At 40.7% G+C, this 14,476-nt stretch overlaps 4 protein-coding genes across 4 annotated transcripts; 2 read left to right on the top strand and 2 right to left on the bottom strand.

Moving 5' to 3' along the window:
* Positions 1-66: 66 nt before the first annotated feature.
* On the bottom strand, positions 67-3,450 carry iscub (iron-sulfur cluster assembly enzyme b). Its single transcript, XM_071465618.1, has 5 exons — positions 3,276-3,450; positions 1,429-1,542; positions 968-1,078; positions 761-839; positions 67-664 (listed from the first exon to the last, which is right to left on the bottom strand). Exons 1-5 carry the CDS (start codon positions 3,375-3,377, stop codon positions 573-575), a joined length of 498 nt encoding a protein of 165 aa, XP_071321719.1. The 5' UTR covers positions 3,378-3,450; the 3' UTR covers positions 67-572.
* Positions 3,451-4,545: 1,095 nt separating this feature from the next.
* On the top strand, positions 4,546-6,925 carry LOC139611192 (chemerin-like receptor 1). Its single transcript, XM_071465614.1, has 2 exons — positions 4,546-5,328; positions 5,423-6,925. Exon 2 carries the CDS (start codon positions 5,437-5,439, stop codon positions 6,439-6,441), a length of 1,005 nt encoding a protein of 334 aa, XP_071321715.1. The 5' UTR covers positions 4,546-5,328; positions 5,423-5,436; the 3' UTR covers positions 6,442-6,925.
* An 829-nt stretch (positions 6,926-7,754) lies between these two features.
* Positions 7,755-11,483, top strand: rnf185 (ring finger protein 185). The gene is made up of 6 exons (XM_071465619.1): positions 7,755-8,339; positions 9,156-9,174; positions 9,297-9,409; positions 9,600-9,654; positions 9,998-10,115; positions 10,207-11,483. The coding sequence occupies exons 1-6, from the start codon at positions 8,161-8,163 to the stop codon at positions 10,302-10,304; spliced, it is 582 nt and encodes a 193-aa protein (XP_071321720.1). The 5' UTR covers positions 7,755-8,160; the 3' UTR covers positions 10,305-11,483.
* On the bottom strand, positions 10,907-14,079 carry LOC139611193 (uncharacterized). Its single transcript, XM_071465615.1, has 2 exons — positions 13,800-14,079; positions 10,907-12,203 (listed from the first exon to the last, which is right to left on the bottom strand). The coding sequence occupies exons 1-2, from the start codon at positions 14,062-14,064 to the stop codon at positions 11,491-11,493; spliced, it is 978 nt and encodes a 325-aa protein (XP_071321716.1). The 5' UTR covers positions 14,065-14,079; the 3' UTR covers positions 10,907-11,490.
* Positions 14,080-14,476: the final 397 nt, after the last annotated feature.

Raw genomic sequence — 14,476 nt, forward strand, 5'->3', positions numbered from 1 at the left:
TGTCAAAAACACCTTCTATTCAAGATGTTCAAAGTTATAAACTGCAAACAAAACAAACACACGACGTGATTCAGGATACTTTTATTGCAGACTTTTGTGGAAGCATTACTAAATAATTATAAATTACACTTAAAACCAGTGGACCCTTTCATTGTTTCAAGCCACTTTGCTTAATTGCATATCAAAAGGTCAGTGCTTAGGGTGCAGGGACACTTCAACAGCTTTTAGCATTTATCGGTATCTCCATCACACCTTTCAAAATATACACTCCTAAAGCTCGAAATCTTGAAAAACATCACAATCTCAAAAATAAGGCTCAGCTTTGTACCATCAACCCAAACAGTGCTTACATTGTGCGTTCACGTGACAGGCTAAAAGACAGAGTATGCAGGGTTAGAGGATCACAGACTAAGCCTGGTGTAACACTGCTACAGAGGGTTGACGATCATATACTTGTCATCAACAGATTATGTGTGCGTTATCAATACTGCAGGGAAGTGGAATGCTGCTACTTCTCCCCCTGGCAGAAGGAAGCAAGCAGTGACGTCCAGCTCAGAGTGAGACGGCTCTGTTTAATTGCTGGCCCTGACTGCCTCCTGCTGGCCGTCATCTTGCTTGAGGCGGTAGTCAGCCAGAGCAGCCTTGATGGCATCCTCCGCAAGCACTGGGGAGAAACAGGAATTAAAGGTTGAATATACAGAAATATGTGGGTCAGTTTGGAAAATAAGAAAGTCATTAGACTGATTCACCGAAGACTTACTGGAGCAGTGAAGTTTAACCGGTGGAAGACTGAGCTCTTTGGCAATGTCAGTATTCTTTATTGTCAAAGCTTCATCCACCTGAGAAGAAAACACATATTGTAGCTCCAGTAACCACAAAAACCTTACCAGTCAAAGATGAGACGTGAGCAGAGCTGAATAAAGAGGAAGAATGAAAGAAGTGTTATGTCTGTAACATGTTCACTTACAGATTTACCCTTCACCCACTCAGTGGCCAGAGAGCTTGAGGCGATAGCAGAGCCACAGCCGAAGGTTTTGAACCTGGCATCCACAATCTTCCCCTGGTCATCCACCTCAATCTGTCAAATTCAGAGTTTTCACAGTTTTACTCTCATGCCAAAGGGGGAAAGAAACTACAAGTGATCATTTCATTGTGAACCAGAAGAATAAAATAATTGCTCCTGTTACTGTTCAAGAACATTACACGGCGGGTTTACCCCCCCAAAAAAAGATAACATGGGAAATAACACAGGAAATGCTTTGCAGCAATGCTAAACTAAATAATTTAGGACCTGGCATCATCTACTTGTCAAAACAAGGATGTAATGTATCAATGCTCTGTGTGGCTCTTCCACTTTTGTTGTGCTATAACATTTCAGCCCTGTGTGTATACAAACGGCTGTAATCTACTCTATACATACAAACGTACCTGGAGCTTCATCACATCCCCACAGGCTGGAGCTCCAACCAAGCCAGTCCCAACATTCTTGGAGTTTTTGTCCAGCGATCCCACATTTCTTGGGTTCTCATAGTGATCCACCACCTTCAGACAACAGAGAAAGGAAACACTGTGTTAGGAAACAGTTGCTGACAGTATTTCATTAAAATAAATTCTAACCCACAAGACAATAGCATCCAGGAATGCTCCTTTTCATTCTACTACAGTCAGAAAATAAATGTCTGTATATCTTATGCATCATTGTTATACAATGACATGTTTCCTCCATTACGTAAGGGACGCTGAAATAAACAGATTAGCACCGGATTTCATTGTCCTCTATACCAACTCCTGCATCCTGCCCTCTCCCCCTAGTTTCTGCTGAGTCATTCTGACCAAGACCAACAGAAACTGCCTGAGCTTGAATCACAGAGCATGTCCTAAAAAGTATTATATTTAATACACAACATTTCATGTGATTTCAAATTTCTGCATGTTTATATTTTTGTTTGCTCTAAAAACTGAGCTATCCTTATATTTATGATATTTCATCTTTTTACAACTATTTTTTTAGTGTAAAATAAAACTAGTTAAATGAAATCTCCTTATTATCTTAGAGCATTTTCAGGGACTTTTTAGGGCACATCTTCCAACGACAGCAGATTTAACTGTCTTGCCAGATGGGATGTTGACTTTAAAGCCAATTACCCAACCAGTTAATGGCTCATGCTTACAGTAATTCACAGCCACAAAAAGCCTTTCAATAAAGGTATATTATAGTTCAACATCCAGGAAACACAAACTATCTCTGTTTAAAGGCATAAACCAGCTGAACTTGACTGTTTCTGTGATTCTGATTTCCACAATCCTGTGTCTCCCTGTTGCATCAGACACTCTCATCACACAATGAAACTCAAATATCTGAGTGTGACTGTTGCGTTAGACGGCCGAAATATGCTGCACCGAACAAGAACAATAAACAATTCTTGTTCTTACAAAACATTTACAGGTTGTGTGGCACACTGTGCTCCTTCACCATATTGACGCCCTTAAAGCTTATTAATCGGATGTAATTCAGGTATCAAAGCTGTGGCAGTGCCATCTGGGTGCGAGATTAGTGATGTTATTCCAGTCCTCAACTGGTGAACTAGCCATGACATGAAACAAATAATGTTAACTAATTTTAATGAGCTGGTGTTTTATAAGAGACAATTCACCCGTTTCTGTCATACTCGCTTCAGTATATGTAACCCATGAGGAAACAGGCTGATGTAACATGGCAGATGTGATAAAGGCAGCCATGTACAGGGTTTCTGAAGGGCTCGCAAAACTAAATGTATGTCCTACTTAATAGCATGTGTTCCAGTATACAGTATAGAAGTATTACAGTATTACCGGAAACCAGTAGGGTTTAGTAGTAGATTAGAATTACTTATTATTATTAGCTTTGTAACCTTTTAACAGTACTTCCCAGCAGTGTGTAACAATAATGACCAAAAAAAAATCATATAATTAATTAACTTAATGCAAACTACATTATATGGATAGATGAATTAACTAATGACAAATGATAAACGTTCATTCATGTAGGACCAAAGTAAATGAGATTTAATACTTCTTAATACCCCCTGAGGCCTCTTGTTTTGTTTTGTTTGGCTTTTTTTTTTTTTTTTTTTAAGAGAACTGAATTAAATTACTACGAGCTCCATCTCATCACCTGAACCAGGACGCCACTATCAGACTGTGACTAACATTTGTAAACACAGGCCCGAAAAGCAGCCAGTGCGCACCGTCGTCCGTTCCCGGTTAGTAAAGCCGTAACAGACTGGATGTCTTACCTTCTTGTGGTAACAGCACTGGGTGATGAACTCCGGTGCAGAGACCCTCCTGGTGATGAAAGCCAGAGGGCTGAGACACTTCTTCGCCACGGTGCCCGCCATGTTGAGAGACCGCAGGACTGACGCAGTTTGCAGGGAAGCGCAGGTCGAGTATACCGGCTCCAGCCTGAGCAAACAATACGTCATTGGGCGGGGCCAAAGTAGCCACATCTGCGCATGCTCGGTTTATATAAACAATAAACATGACATCTTCTTGTAATACAGTATGTAATACATATCCATGGCGAACATTTATGCTGTCAGTTAAAAAAAACCTTTTATTTAAAGTAGGGCTACAGCTAACGAGTAGATCTTATTCTTTGAGTGACTTTTTAACGTTACATTACACTTTTGTGTCTCTGTATCGTTAAATGCAACAGCCTTTTTGCTTTGTCGTGCCAAAAACCCATTGATACATTTCAGACTGTACAAAGTTCAGCAGCAGGGCATGAGCAAATCACTCCTGTTTTAGCTTCTTTACACCGGCTCCTAGTATGTTTTAGAATTGATTTTGAGAGCTTACTGATTACTTTTATGGCCTTTCTCCAAATCATCAAATCATAGAACCATATGAGAGTAGTTTGAGATGCTCAGGTAAATGTAGTGGAGTGCATTATGCTTTTCTGAATGGTAGTGGGGTCAACAAATATTAAGTAGTACAGTTAAGAAGTACAGTCAAATCAACCCTCCACCACTGTATGCTATCCAATGATAGTTTCAAGTACTTAAAATTAGTCCTACCTAAGACTTACACATAAAGGCATCAGTGATGATTACACAATAATATTGTGTATTATGTATTGAATAGATTCAAGATTTCTTTATATGTCATTTTTATTGAGTTTCACACATCCACCAGTCAGAATTCAGCGCAAAGAAGCCTGTAAAATTATAAGTTAACTAATAAAATCACTAATAGATAACCTAAGATTATATTGAAATAGAAAAAAATAAGTAGTTTAATAAAATATTTGTTTTTAAAGGAACGGCCTCTTATATGCAGTTCCCATTCTTGTTAAGCAGTCCGATTACAAAGTAAAGTAAAGGGCCCAATCAGCATGAATAGTATTTTTACTTTTGATACTTCAGTATATTTTAGTGGTAATAATTCTGTACTTTTACTTAAGTAAAAGTGTAAATGTAGAATGTTTAGCTGCAACTTATATATTTTGTACACTGTAGTATCTTTACCTAATAAGTACTTCTTAAACTAATGCTATAAAGTCTTGGAAAAAATGTTAGATTTAGGATGTCACAGTTATCTTTACGACATATTCCTTTATTTGGATGACTGAAAACCTTAATAAACAACAAAATCCATCACCACCAATTTTTTGCACCACTACCTTTTTTTTTTTCAAATATGTGGTAATGGTCACGTGTTGAACACGATATTTTGGAAACCAAAAAGTTCCTCTTCCTGCCATTCTACATGTATTCCTCATCTTTGTTCGTAGGCTATACTTTTGAAGGTTCATTCTGATAGAATCATTTATCTTCACAAATGATCAGGATTTAAAAGCAGGCAGGGTACAGATGTGAGGAAAATCTGGTCTCTACCACAAACAATTGTGGTTTATGCTTTCTGACATTAGGAGTAATAAGACATTGGTAATTGGTAATGGGTGATGTTGACAGAAAATGGTCTAGAAGCACTGAATGTGAGCTGGTGGTTTTATCTCCTTGTGTGGTTGCCTGATGTGGATCCCCTTTGTCAGATTGCAACAGCAGGCTGTGTAAGACTCAAAATACCCGTCTATAAGAACCGAGAAACACATTTTTTTTTTCAATTATTTTACTTTTCGTGACAATGTAAAAAAAAAAAAAAAAGGTCTCACCCACAAACCCAAATGGGTGGACAGCAGACAGCTGACTGTCACTTGTTCCATTACATATAATTTCTGATTGTTTCCGTCATTTTCGTCAGAAACACTGCCCAGGAAACAGAAGTGAGAAGTTGCATCCAACAGAAAGGGACACAGTGAGAGGGGACTGCTTTCACATGAAGACAAACGTGAGTACTGAAGTTCATATAAACTACAATATATTTTCCTGATAAAACCGTGAAAACTATATTTATATATATATATGTCATCATAATATTACAGGAACAGTAACAAACATGGATCTGGATTATGTTGAATATGAAGATTACACTCCCAGCAATGAGACGGAGAGCAACGCCACCACCACTGAAATACTGAACTTCAGCAGTTCTCAGTCCTCTGTGACTCATGTTCTGGTGGCGGTCAATATCTTCATAACTGTGATTGGCCTGGGGGGGAATTCACTAGTGATCTGGATCTGTGGGTGGAAGATGAAAAGAACAGTCATCACCACCTGGTATGTCAGTCTGGCCATTTCAGACTTTTTGTTCTGTGCCTTTCTGCCCCTGGAGGCTTTCTACATGATAACCTCACACTGGCCTTTCGGGCTGGTCTTGTGCAAGCTGACCTCCTCCGCCCTGTTTCTCAACATGTACAGCAGCGTGTTTCTGCTGGTCCTGATCAGCACCGATCGCTGTGTCATGATTTCATTTCCCGTCTGGTCACACAACCACCGGACAGTGCGGAAGGCCCTGGGGGCCGTCGTGACCGTGTGGCTCCTGTCCGCGCTGCTCACGGTGCCCTCGCTGGTCTTCAGACAGACCGGGGTGCGTGGCGCGGTCACGCAGTGCTACACGGAGTATGCGGGTCATTCCAGGCACGAGGTAGTGGCGCTGACTCGGTTCATCTGCGGGTTCCTGATCCCCGTCCTACTTATTGTCTTCTGCTGCTCCGTGCTCGGTGTAAAGCTGCGAAGTTTGACCATCAAGTCAGCAAAGCCCTACAAGGTCATGGCTGCGCTCATTTTATCGTTTTTCTTCTGCTGGGTCCCCTACCACACCTTTGTCCTGCTGGAGTTAGACCTGAAGAATCACAGGCTGGAGGTGCTTCAGACTGGGCTGAAGGTGGGAGCCACTCTGGCCGCAGCAAACAGCTTTATATCCCCAGTCCTGTATGTCTTCATTGGCAACGACTTTAAGCAAACCCTAAAGCGGTCTTTGGCATCCAGGATAGAGGATGCGATGGTGGAAGATTTGCGTACAGGTGGTCACTCAAGGTCCAGGTCGATGGAAATTATCTAAAATACCTCAGGACCCCATGTATAGATCAGGATTATTGAGCTGGGGATTGGTTATACAGTAAGCCTACAGTATATACATGCACAGCATTGTTATTATTATTATTGTTGTTGTTGTTGTTGTTTTTTATGTCTGTGCATTAATTGTTTTTGTGTTGTCATAGTTGCAGTTTGCTTTGTGGAGCAAACTTAAGTTTTTTGAATGTATATAAATGTATTATTTGCAACACATTATGATTTGGTTAGCTAACTTTAAGTAAAACATGCCTGAAGTGAAACATTCATGTGACCATCAAAAACCATGAGCCTCTATGAAACCTTCTGGAAAAAACAAATGTGTTTACTATTAATCTTGTTATTACAAATGAATGACACACTTATATTGTACTTACAAATGAAGCCCTACTAGCAAGTATTGTTGTGTATAATTGTAGTTTATGTTATTTTAAATTTGGTAAGGTAAATAAAAATATGAAACCTGCTCTTCATACTTTTATGTGAACTTTTTTTTTTTTTTGCATGACAAAATGCAATGTGAATGACTGACTCTCAGCTCTTGAGAGTTTTTTAGTGTTTTTTTTAAGTTCATTATTTTGGTTTTACTGTGTTTCTCATCCACCAAAGTGAGTAGGACTGAACAATGAATCGAAATGTTATTGAAATGACAATATGGCTAAGTGCAATAGGTTGTCCAGATCTCAGGAGCTGCATTTTTATTTATTTATTTTTTATTTATTTATTTTTTTCATGAAGGTAAGATGTGTCACAACATACCATAAATGAAGCATTGTGGCACTACAGAGACTCCCCAACCTACAAATGGTTTTCTCCAAATGTAAAGGGACGTCCGTGTTTGGTGCCAGCCCCAGCAAAAGTCACATCTGCATACATTTTTCATATATTTTTCAGTTAAAACTAAAAATTGAACTGAAATCGGGACTCATATCACGGTCACAGTATGGGCCAAAAATAGTTGCAATATAGATTTTTTTTTGTGCATGCAGCCCTAGTGAGTGACCATTTCAGTTAAATTCGCCTTGTGTCCAGAACCATGACTACAAATGAATAAAACTGCCAAAATCTGTATCTGTTTCCTAACAAATGAACTTTCTGTATAAGGTGATAACATATCAATATTTTTATTGTCTCTGCAGCTTGAAAAAAAAAAAACCCTGAGGGGAGGGGTAAACACCTGAAAACATACAGTTAATTGATAGATGGGCCTTCTTGTTGTGTGCTCCTGGCAGACCGCGCTGAGGGCAACAGGATCCCACGCGTTAGCCGCGCCCCCTGCCCCCCCCCCACCACCACCACCATTCAGGATCTACTACCGGTTTGTGCTGCGGATGTGTGATGCAACCAGCTGTACGGATATTTTCCCAACTCCTCACAACAGAGTTGCGCTTTACAGCCAGAAAAGCGCCTGGACGACAGCGTGTGGCTGCGCCTTCGTGTCCGCCGTTCGCCGCCGGGTCGTCGGTCTCGCTCTCCCTCGCTCTCCGGCCTCCGCGGCTCCGCAGCAGCCGGTGGGGTTTGTTTGATTTCACTCCTCTTATGAAGGCTTGTTCGCTTCGGCTCCTCTCGCTTGTCTTCCCCCGTTTTTAAGACACAAGCCCCGACCACTGGGCCTCCATATGTGCTCACTTTGAAGCACTGGGTGTCTCCCCCTCCCTCCCCACCGCCCTCCCCACCTGTGCCTTCTTGTTTCCGGATCTATCTTTAAATGGCCACCGCTGCCCCCCCTCCAGCCGCTGGCTCTACTGCGGCCACTGACAACCCCGGCCCCGGATCCAGCAGCTCGACCGCGGCCGACAGCGGCAACCAGGACAGCACTTTTGAGTGTAACATATGTCTGGACACCGCCAAGGATGCAGTGATCAGCCTGTGTGGACACCTCTTCTGGTATGTTGCTGCCTGTGGCTCTGGTCTAAGTTTTGTATTATAACAACCTCAGCCGGGGTGTTAAGGCCACAGGCTTCAGTCAGACTGCTTGTAGTCTGACTAATCTTGATAAACAAGACGTAAGACCAGTTTATTGGCATAGACCAAGCTGGTCAATATCAGCTGTGAAACACAGTTGACACCAGCAACAACTGTGATGAGTTGGCAGCTGATATCAGGCCAATTTTGAAATGTGTATGTAAGAGTAACAGTGTAAAGTTGACTTTATGCATATTAGCAAAACATGGGTGAAAACATATAAGAATTTGGTTGATATAACATACAACCATATCAGCACTCATCTAGAATAAAAGTATTATTTGTTTTAACATCCAACTCTCTATGATTGTACTTCAGTTGCGTTTAAAGTCTAGCAGAGTCTGTAAATACAAGCATGTTGACCTACAGGTAAATGTGCAACAAAACATGATTTGATTTTGTCATCTTGGTCAGTTGGAAAATTTCCTCTTCAATGTAATTCCAGCCAACTTTTCCAGTCAGGTCTTGAGCTTCTGGTCTGTTACCAGTTTAGCAACTCATTTTGAAAGAGAAAGCAATCCAAAAGCAGGATGCCATTTTTTCCCCCATTTCCCCTCCCTCTCTAGTAGCTGAGCTCACCCTCATCTTTCACTACTGATGGATAGATGCCATTTTTAGTCAATCCTGTATGTTTTGCACTGTAAGGTTGTTCAAGGACATGTGTAATGTTTCACTGATCAAATCTCTTCTGTCCCAACATCTCCACTCTCATCCTCCTTTGCATCTCTTCTCAATCAGTTGGCCTTGTTTGCATCAGGTAAGTTGAACCTACCTTTGTTTGACCTTCCCATCACTTTCAAATGCTAACAACAGGGTATTTTAATTAATGCATTATAACTGAAGTAGTTAGCATCTTAATATGTCTTTGTCTTTATGCAGTGGTTGGAGACCAGACCTAACAGACAAGTATGTCCAGTGTGTAAAGCTGGCATCAGTCGAGACAAAGTTATTCCCTTATATGGGCGAGGAAGCACAGGTCAACAGGACCCCAGGTTGGTACTTTTGTGCTGTCTTACGGTTCAGGCTGACTCTAACCTTCACATATTATGTAATCGCAATCCTCCTCCCCATCAATTCACATTTTTAATGCAATATTCAATACTTCTGATTAAGAGAAATAACTTAAACTGCATTTTTAAACTGTTTAAACTGGCTTTCACAAACTGCGGTTTTATTCTATAGAGAAAGAACACCCCCTCGACCCCAAGGGCAAAGGCCTGAGCCAGAAAACCGTGGTGTAAGTACTATGCACAAGTACACATCCATGGCAATAACAAAGTGTATGATTTCATGATTTTCTGCCAGATCGGTACCTTCAGCTGTCAGGTAACATTATGCATTCATGATGAAACATTACATAGAATGATGTAGGTGCTTTATTCATTAACACACCGTCATTTCCCACTGGGATCTATTAGATGCTAAGCACTGAGTTGCTGAGGTGTCTCTTGAGAATGACCTCAAATTGCGCTGCCTGTTGCGTCACGTCTGACTAACTGTATGTTTAACCGTACCTCCGATATTGTGAAGACATGGTTAAACATTAAAAGAATGCACACACATGTTCATGTTTTTTACAGGGATTTCAAGGATTTGGCTTTGGAGATGGGGGTTTCCAAATGTCATTTGGAATTGGTGCCTTTCCGTTTGGTATTTTTGCTACAGCTTTTAACATCAACGATGGAAGACCTCCTCCAGGTATTTATGTTTTACACACTTCACCGCGATCAGTCTGTATCTTTTATCAACAACATACCAAATAACCTTTGTCAAACACTTTCCCAAACAGCGGCCCCTGGGACGCCACAGCACACGGATGAACAGTTTCTGTCTCGTCTCTTCCTGTTTGTCGCGCTGGTTATTATGTTTTGGCTGCTGATTGCATAAAAGTATGGAAAGACAACAACTTGGCTTAAGCAAAAAGATTTGACAAAGATGAGACACTGAGGCACATCATCACGGTTTGTGACGACACGATTCTGCCTCCGTACGTTTTTGCTTTTTTTGTTTGTTTTTTTACACCAAGCCATGTGAGATTTGAATAAAGCAGGTTCAATATAAAGTAAAGATATCTGTGCTAATGTAAGAAAAACAGCTTTTAAGATGAACACTTAACCTTGGTTTCCATTGTCATTAGCCCTTCACACCAAACATCTTGACTTGTCTTAGTAGCAAAACTACATTATTGATGACTCTATTGTATAAGCCACGACAGTGTGATAGTTAATTTTATGATCTACACCTCTGCTTTTCCTACTGTGACATGTCAAAATGTCTTCCTTCCATGAAACAGGCATCTTTAAATATTTGCAAATACTTTTGCTGAGTTACACACTGAATACCAGCATGTGCTTCCTGCATGCTGTCTCTGTTCACTAATGTGCTAACAATGTATTTCTTTGTTTTAAGTGGCTCAACCTGAGCTTACAGATTTCACAACTCATTGTCAAAATTCACCAGACTCATTCACATGCCTCGTGGAGTCAAAACAATGTCAGACATCGTCTCTTTATTTTAGATGAGAACTGTATTGATGCATACTGTATAACAGAAGATTAATTTATGAAGCAGTGTTTCTCTCCAAATTGTAACATATTTTATTTTGCTCAGTTTACCATATGTCAACTGTACTTAAATGTAAAATACTGTATTACAGAGTTAAATGGAGATTGGTTGGTTTATATGAAACCGTTTCTCTAAGTGTGAATTCACTCTATTGACAGTAAAGCTATGTAAATAAAGATGTTAATCATCATCTGTTTTCCCATGAAGGTGTAAGTCTATTAGGGCTTCATTCTCACATAAGCCTGACTTGTCCAATTAATTATGCAAATAAAGACACACCAAATCAGTGGTGGTGTTAAAATTTTGAATGACTTGCAATACTGAGGTCTGTCAAAAAGTAGAATAAGTTTTGTTGTTTTTACTGTTTAATTATTTCACATGAAAAAAGGATGTACTTCAAACTCAACCACTTTGTGCTGTAAAAAAAAAAAGAAAAATAGATATTTTGGCCATTTTATGGAAGAGGTTTATAGAAAAGAGAATAAAGTACAAAAAAAGTCAGTTTGGTTTAGTCCTGTGTTTCTGCCTCTGTCTGTTTTTCTTGGGATTCTGACTGTGTAACATTGAACTCTGCTTCATACATGATCTGTTGGATCTTTATTTTTGTCTCGCACCTTTTCTGCGGAGCAAGTCGCTTCAGAGCGGGGACAAAGCTCAGCAGAAACAGTTCATCCTCATCCCGTGGCCTGGAGGGAAATGAGGCACCATTGTCTTTGACCAGCCATTTAGTAGGGGATGTTCTACTTTGAGAGGAAGGTGGTGAAAGTGACTCTTGCATCAGGCGCCGTTTCCGTCCCGTTTTGCTAATTGGGGTGATCTGTGGGCTTGATGGCAACTTGGCCATAACAGCCAGCTGGGCCATCTGTGTGTCTTGAGACATTGAAGGAAGCTGCGTCACAAATGCTACCTGGGGCTTGAGGTCAGGTTGACTCACAGGGACCTTCAGGATGGACTGCGGCGTTTTGACTGCCTCGGACGATGCAGTTTCTCCCTCCGCACTGCAAGATTCGTTGTCAGGATTGTCGTGGTCTTCATCATTGTTGCCGCAGATGTCTGCCACCCCACTTCTTGATCCAGTGAAGGGTGCAATAAAATTCATAAGTTGTCTGTATTTCCATCTGCTCTGTACGACCTCCCCTTGCTTCTTGCTTTTGATCTCCATTCGGACTTCCTTCAAGTACCGGTCTCTCATGTTCTTCCATTTTCTTTTGCACTCCTCAGCTAGAAAGTAAAATATCAGAGTGTAAGGAGCAAGAAATCACATGATTCTCCTGATTACTAGCAATATACAGGAATGAGGAAAAATTATATTAACAAAGATAAAGCAACCTAAACACCGGTGTTTATTATGGCTGCAGATTATGTTAATTATTCATTCAATTATTTTCTCAATTACTAGATTAATGGCTTACTCTATAAATAAAATAAAAAAACTGAATGATGCCATGGAGACATCCTCAGATTACTTGTTTTGTTGGTCCAAAATCCAAATACATTCAACTATTTTTACAAAAAGATGAAGAAAAACTGAAAATCCTCACAATTAAGACTGTAACAGAGGCATGTTTTAGGTCCTGCCATGAATGTGTCTTGAATTATCAACTGCTTATCTAAATAACTGCAAAGTACTTTTCTGTCCACAGATTAATATACTTTTAGCTCTAGTGTTGATAATATTATTTGTTTGGTTTTAGAGTGTAAACAATACAATCAGTGAAGTCATACAGTTGAAATAACTACTCTTGGAAAGTTTTCACAAAAGCTGAAAACTATAATCTTAATATATAGTCTAATGCTTTTTCAGTATAAGCTATAAGGGAGTATTAAAATATAGCAAGCCCTACTTTATCTGAGAAGAAAATGCTTTAATGTGGTTAATGCAGTCAATAAAGTTACACAAAGACAGGGTCAAGGTTTTATATATATATAATTATTATTATTATTATTATCATTATATTAGCATTATATATATTAAAATATAGCAAGCACTACTTTATCTGAGAGGAAAATGCTTGAATTAGAAGTCAATAAAGTTTCACAAAGACAGGGTTAAGGTTTTATATATATAATTATTATTATTATTATTATTATTATATTAGCATTATATATATTAATATATATATTAAAATATAGCAAGCACTACTTTATCTGAGTCAATAAAGTTTCACAAAGACAGGGTTAAGGTTTTATATATATACATGTGTTCAGACGCCATGTCTGAAGGTCACGCTGGGTTCACGGCTGCTGTTTTCTGCCGCTCCATCATGGACGTGGGTCTGCGCACCTGATGACATTTCAGGCCTTGAACACACCGTGGCGGTGCCGCCGCCGCCGCCGCCGCCGCCGCCGCCGCTTCCACGACTCTTGGAGGAGCTCTCAGTCAGCGTGGACTTCGCCGTGCTGACGACCGTGACGAAAAGCACGCCGCTCGGTAAACAGAGCGATTCCGCGACGCTGGGAGCACATCTCCTCCTGCGCCGTGCGGTGCTGGACACGCCGCTGGCGGCGCAGCAGCATGGAGCAGCGGAGCCGGACCGTGCCGTCCGGCGCAGCGCGGCCTAGGCGTGAAAGCAGCTGCTGCTACCGCTAGCACGGTACGCGCGGCTGCAGCCACACCACCGGGCTGCACTTGCGCGGATAAAAAATATATTAAAAAAACTACAAACTGCCCACAAGAGACACCTGAAATATCCCTATCTGCTAGAATCACGTGTATTTTCTCATTTATGTCTGTTTGCTCGTCCACGCCAATATCGACTCAGCAAATAATAACTGGCAGTAAAGTTGTGATTAACAAAAAAACAACCCAATACTCACACGGGAGACCCAGGAGGATGCTGATGTTTCTCCAGGCATTTGACCGACTTTCCGTGCAGCGGTAATTCGGCAAAGTGACATTGTACAGTTCTGGGTAATTAAATACGGCCAATATTAACTTATCGTCCATTTTGCCCTGCGCGGACGCGGAAGCGGCAGTCTTCTCCCGCCTTTTCCGCCCAGCTGCTGCCTCAACGCAACGCGAGTTATCGCGAGTGGCGGGCCGTCTGCCGCGCTGTGTCGCTCTGCGTCCACCGGCTGCCATTGTAGTCTTTTATCACAGGGGGGCGCTGGCCTCAGTTACCCATGTGCTCTACTGTTGGTAGAAAAAATAAAATCCACATTGTCATTATTAAATCCTTGGTATGGGAGTAATTTCAGTTTTTGCAGGCTGCAAGTCACATTGGTATATAGATAGAATAAAATAAAATGACTCCGCTCCTGGTCTCTTCTGAGAGATAACTTAGAGCTTTATTTTCAGACAGTCAATTAATGTATGTGACACTGAATCTAAATTACAGAGGCACAATTGAGGTAAAATGCTTATCTTTTATGAACATAAATGACATATTTTTCTCACCTTTTTAATTCCATACTCATCACTGCATGTAGAAAATGAGACTCTGTTGTTTCACTGATACTGGGATCTTAAAATGGTTTCGACAGACTGAGTCATG

Source organism: Trachinotus anak, unplaced genomic scaffold (genome assembly GCF_046630095.1).
Source record: "Trachinotus anak isolate AG129_WGS33_773 ecotype Australia unplaced genomic scaffold, CSIRO_AGI_Tana_v1 ptg000028l, whole genome shotgun sequence".
Lineage (NCBI taxonomy): Eukaryota > Metazoa > Chordata > Actinopteri > Carangiformes > Carangidae > Trachinotus > Trachinotus anak.